The 6000-nt window shown below is 40.0% G+C and overlaps 1 protein-coding gene across 1 annotated transcript in view; it reads left to right on the forward strand.

Moving 5' to 3' along the window:
• Positions 1–5310, forward strand: part of LOC111568198 (pbx/knotted 1 homeobox 2) — a 140333-nt gene extending 135023 nt beyond the window's left edge. Inside the window, 3 exon segments of the mRNA XM_023269717.3 lie at positions 153–975; positions 3831–3857; positions 3859–5310. Of these exon segments, the coding sequence (XP_023125485.2) occupies positions 153–975; positions 3831–3857; positions 3859–4077 (1069 nt within the window). The 3' untranslated portion in view covers positions 4078–5310.
• Positions 5311–6000: the final 690 nt, after the last annotated feature.

A 6000-nucleotide genomic window follows, 5' to 3' on the forward strand; every position in this document is an offset into this window, starting at 1 on the left:
TCCAACCATCTCAGTGTTGTGGGGGTTTGTGGTGGGCAGCTTCTCGTAGCCAAAAGTAGAAGACTGTGGTTGTGTTGACAGACTTCCATGTGGGAATGTGTGTAGCTGTATGAACATGAACATGGCTGTTTCTTCTGCTTGTCTGATTACAGGGCTAAGAAGAAGCGATACTTTGAGTATCCCCTTCTGGAGAGATACATGCAGTGCAAACAAAACTCCTACTTCCTTGTTAGCATGCTTTTCTTGCGGGGCTTCCTTCTCCTGACCTTCATGACTGCTGCCTGCCTCTACCTCGCCTACTTCCATCTCTCTGCCTTCCTGCAGGATGAATTCAGCTGCTTTGTCCGCACAGGCATGCTGCGCGATCAGAACTGGGTTCCTGAACTGGTTCAGTGTAAAATGATTGGCCAGTTGGTGTTTCAGGTGATAAGCGTGGTCAACGGTGCCATCTATGTCCTGCTGGCACCCATTGTCCTCTTCAGCCTCATCCGACTCTTCGTTTGGGACACCACCTTCATCTCTGTGTATGAGGTCCTCCCAGCTCTGGATCTTATGAACCGCCGAAAGCTGGGCTGCCCGCTGAATGACCTCAATGTCCTCCTGCTTTTCTTGCGTGCCAACGTCGCTCACCTGAAGTCCTATGGGCAGGTGAGGGCTTTGTGCTCTCTGGCGCCGCCACAGGTGGGCAACGCAACTGCAGGGCAGGGTTTAAACGCAATGCTGACCCAAGAAGAGATGGAGGAGCGTGAAGAGGCTGCGATGGAGCTCACAGAGGAAGTAGAGGAGGCCAAGGAAGAAGGGAAGCTAAATTTAGTGGACATCATGACGATCCTGGGAGCGGCACAGGGAAGAGTGGTGAACTGCAGCGAGAAGAGGCCTCTGGTGGAAGAGAATATGAGTCTGGGTACTGTAACACTTATCTACACACTCAAACGCATTCTGCTAGTGGCTATTTTCGTCTACATCATTTGGGATGTACAGAAAATTATAAAGTGACCTCCAGACTACAGACACAGGTTCTGAAAATGAATAACAAGCGCCTTACATATAGGACAGCATTAGCAGCACTCACTGAATACAGAATAAGGTCATATTCAAAAGGACTTCAGGAAGCAGTCTGAAAAACATTTGCAACTGTAGGCAGCGAATCTAAATTAAAATACAATTGTTTCTCTGTACCGTTTACAACTGTGCTGCTTTTCTTCTATCTGTATGAAACAAAATGGAAGCACCTATATTTCTAAAAGAGTCTTTAAAAAGCAATGGCTAATGTAGAAGAGATAGATGTGTGGTATTTCCTAGCCCTAACTGCCCTCTCTATCTCTTTACAGAGCCAAACCACCAGGGGTACCATGAGTTGAAGGAGACTGCACCATTTAGTCATTACTAGGCCTCCTATGGACTGAATCAATGTGATAACAATTGGGGGGGGGGGGAGGGGTGGGGAGGTGTTGACACTCTACAGTAGATTTTCAAGAGTACTGTACCCACAAAGACTGTAGACACCAATCAAGAGTTTCTGCAGTCTGGGGACAATAAAAGCCTCTTTTAGAATTACAGGGCAAATTGTTCTTGCTGGAAATGTCAGTGGATCTGGGTTTGTCAGTTTTTTCTGCAGCTGAGCATCTGCAGCTGCCATAGACTTTTTTTCTGTCTCTCAGCATATCATCGTGCATCTTTTAATAAGCAAAGGCTAGCAGTCAAAGAAAACAGTGCAAATGAAAGTGGCTGCTGTGGTTATTGTGAGGCAACACCATTTGTCAACATGACAACATTTGCGAGAAATTTAAATTCTGAAATGATCCAACATGCACATGTACATGTCAAGAGACAGAAAAAAAACATATTCAATGGCAGCTATGGATTCTGGTGCCAGTAATTTTCATTGACTTTCATTTCTTGAATTTATTAAGAGGAAAGGTTACTGAATGCTGTAATTTATGTACTTGTTTTTTTGTTTTGATTTCCATTGTTATTTACTCTATTGGCGAATACAAGTGTTTTCTGTGAATTATAGAAATCTGTATTCTGTGTATTTCTTAATGAATACATTCTGTTTAAAAAGTAAAGCTTTCCGAATCATTAAATTAAATCCCTGATGGTTACATTTCTGCAGTTTTCATGAAGATTTCAGTATGTAATATTGAGGAAATTGTATTGATCTCACATGAAAAAAGCAACAAAATACATTATGTCTGAAATCCCTGATAAGAATAAGTTTCCAAAAAAGTTAATGGCATATTTATATTAGTTTGTTGTAATCGATATGTTTGATTACATAACAAAGCAAATGAATCCTCAAAAAGCTTTGCTCATCAACTGAACAGTTTGCTGTCAATGTGTCCACAAATGTGAAAAGCAGAATAATCTAAGTTTAAATTCATTCCCTGACTCAAACATAGAACTTTACATGTCAAAAGACAATATTTAAAATATGTACTGTGTTGTACAACTGCACATAAAATGCCCTTTGAATATAAATTAATAAGTTGCACTTTTGACATACAAGCTTTCAGTGTAATACATCAGAAAATCTAAGCTGAACTGTTTATTTCAGATCAGTAAGAGCCACTCATCTCTTTCAGTGCTTTTATTTTTAATACATGCAGTTTTGCTCTGCTGTCTCTGTGCACAAAAACTTTTCTGGAAAAAGGAACTCAACACACAAATTAATTTTATTAAATCTGTAGCTAATGGATCGGAAAGTCTCTAAATGTACTCAGATGACAGATCGTATCATAGTGCATCTAATTGTTGTCATTCATTAGTCACTGGCTTCATAGCGGTATGACGTCTCTGTATTGACGTTTTTCATTCACGTGCTAATTCATTATGCTCACATGGCCACCTCAGTAAAGTGTAGTGGAGCTGACTGAGAGCTGTCTCTAGTCAAACATTCCATTAGTCAGAGGATGCAACCAATAGATGTTAAATGTGCAGCATCCAATGAAGATGAAAGGCCATCTGAGTTAGATGGGGGTTAGGGGGTATCTAAATGCAGCCTCAGTTACAGAGAAAAAGAAAAACCATTTACGTATCAAACGTGTCAACGTGTATGCCTGTTTTACCGAATGAACCCAGAATTACTGCTGTGCAGCAACACTGAATTACCCACAGAGGAAAGCAATTATTTTGATGTAGTCAAAGACACAAAGGCAGGCCTGTTGCCTAGTGGGTAATGGGGTCCATTGGTGTACAGCATGAATGCAATGCATATCTGAGACTTAAAAAGAACAAGTGCCCCCTTTGGAAGTCCAATTAGAAAAGATATGTATGTGTTTCAGGATTTCATATGACTGCAAAAACTTATGTTTTATAAGAATGCCTGTTGTTTTTTGTTGTTATTTTTTCATTGAAGTGGAATTTAAGTTATTTTTTTTTTCAGCTATAATAATGGTCAAGCTTTGAAGCTCTTTTGCTCTATACTTTTAAGAATTTCTTGTGATTTTTCATGTCATCAACAGACATGCATATCATACTCGATCCTCCGTTCTCCATCTGGCACAGAGCAAGAAACCAGCAGGCAGAGGTTAGTAATGAGCATCAATTTTGAGTGGGAACAAACTTAATTCAAACCCTAACACAACGGCATAAACATAAATATCTGCAATGATATGGTTGTCGTGGCCGCCGCAGCTGCCTGACTGAAGCCACTTGAGGGCATCATTGAGTTGCGCTGAAACTCGACAGCCTGCATTGTTCTGATAGCTGCAATATATTAATTTAGGGCTGCATCACGAGCAGGGTCACTGTTGATATTTATAATTCCTGTAATCAAAACAGAAGAGAATGCAGTCTCATTTAAATCAGCCTTATCAGACATTCACCAGGTCCAGACTCCTCTGCCAGAGCCCGTAAAAGCTTCTGTGCTGCAGCCAATTTCCCAGAGTCAGTATGTGTGAGGAGGCTGGTGTTGCTGTGATTGGAGCAATGCCTTTTGGAATCAAGAAATTGCTGGCAATCTTCACTGACTTCGACTATGTCAACATGCTGGACACCAACTACCGCTGTTTTCACTCTGTTCCTCAAAATGTTCAGCATCACGCTCACATATTAAAGCAGGATATGATAGAGTAACATGGGAGCACAAAGGCATCCTTAGTCTGCTCTGTGCTGTCATTCTGCCTGCCTGGATAATGGTGATGACTCTGTTACATCCAAACAATGCTAATGTAATATCATCACAGGCTTTACAGAACTCTTATGCGGCCATAGCACAGCAGCAAGCTCCATGCATGCTGGATTCAAGTGACTGAATTTGTACTGTTATACAGTTTGACAACTCTCTGTTGTCCAACCTTTTCCCTTAACACTGCATGAGAATTTACTGATGCGAACAGATGGAAACATCCAATTACTTTGTGCTCATCCAGTTCCAATTTTATATGGCAATGATGTATGTGTTAGAGGCTGGTGACACGTGGGTGTAAAGGACTGGATTGCCTTGAAACTGGCCACACTACCATGTAATTAATACAGCCTTATGAAGGCCAAGAGTGAGGGAGGGGAATGGTGAGAAAAAAGAGGTTGAAAACGTTAACTACATGCCTCTTGATGCACTATATACAAGCATATATACATACATGCATGGGCCTCTGTACCCCTATGTAGATATTCCAGCTAGAATAGTCATTCACCACATTAACAATGTCTCGACTGTATTTCTCATTCATTTAATGTTATATTAACTGGAAAAAAACTGCCTTTCTTTCAAAAATAAGAGCATTTCTAAGCGACCCCAAAGTTTTGAATGTTAGTGTATAAAATCTAAAAACATTCATATAGTGTCATCCTTATTTGAAAAAAAGGACAAAGAGAATAAGCAGCATCTACACACATAAAGTACGTTCTTGTTTCTTCAATATTTGCATAAAAGTTAGTGTTTATTTTTTGAATCGTGAATTAATTTAAACATGCAATTTGAAGATACTCTAGCTGCATAAAACTACATGTAACAATGTCTTGCAAAATTACGTTCCTATTCGTATTTTCTTTATTACGGATTATGGTTGTTTGTGATGTGTCACAAATACACACTAATTAACATATCTTTGCCATTTCTTTTACTGCTTTACCGCTGCTCTTTTTCTGTCAATCTAGTAATACAGTTAAAAGAGTACAAAATTCAAACATGTTGTGAAAGGGTTGTTTGGTAACCAACACTATGATACTGGGTTTCACGCCTGTTTTTCATTTTTTTCAGCAACTCACATCATCCCATGGTATTTTCTTTGGTAAAACAAGCCATGAGAAAGTTTGATTCTGGTCTTCACTCACTTTTGACCAAATGTGTAATTTCAGCACTGAATACCAAGAAGCTGCTCAGCTGAGTAATGATAAAACACGCTAAAGATGATTTGTCTGGGTGACAGATGCTGTTCATGTCCAACAGTGTCTGAAATGCAGCTTTAGCTTCTTCCATGTTGTGGTTTATAAAGTAATCTGCTTTGCCATGTAGATTGCTGGCTGCACAGAAGTCAAGGTCAGAGGGATCGGATTCTTGTGGAACTGAAAGTGAATGTAAAGCACAGAATGCAAAACAGGCATTGATAGTAAACCGTTAAGTAGAGCTGAAGTGACCTCCAGTTTGTGACACAGTTGATCTACTGTAGCTCTCCTCCTTGTGTAAATGACCATACAATGAAGACAGAACCTTAAATTAAAACTGACAGCCACACTGAGGAGAAAACACACACAGTTTTGTGTTGTTGCTGCAGTGATTAGAGAAACCTTGAAAAGCCATATTTTTAGGACAGTAAGTGTTACCAACAACTAACTATGAAAAAGATTTTTGGAGATCCTTTTAATAACTTAAGCAGTCACTGCTTGACTGGTTTTTACATCGTACAGCCTCAATAATACAGTAACTCAGTGCATATTGTGACTAATTAGAGAAACTTGTCCAAATAGGAAAAGTGCCAAATCTGCAGCAGTCCTCATTGACCCCTCTCAGCTTGGAGAGCTCTTCATCTTCAGAGGGCTGTGTAAATGTTCACTCTG

This window comes from Amphiprion ocellaris, chromosome 14, assembly GCF_022539595.1.
Source record: "Amphiprion ocellaris isolate individual 3 ecotype Okinawa chromosome 14, ASM2253959v1, whole genome shotgun sequence".
In the NCBI taxonomy this organism is placed as follows: Eukaryota; Metazoa; Chordata; class Actinopteri; family Pomacentridae; genus Amphiprion; species Amphiprion ocellaris.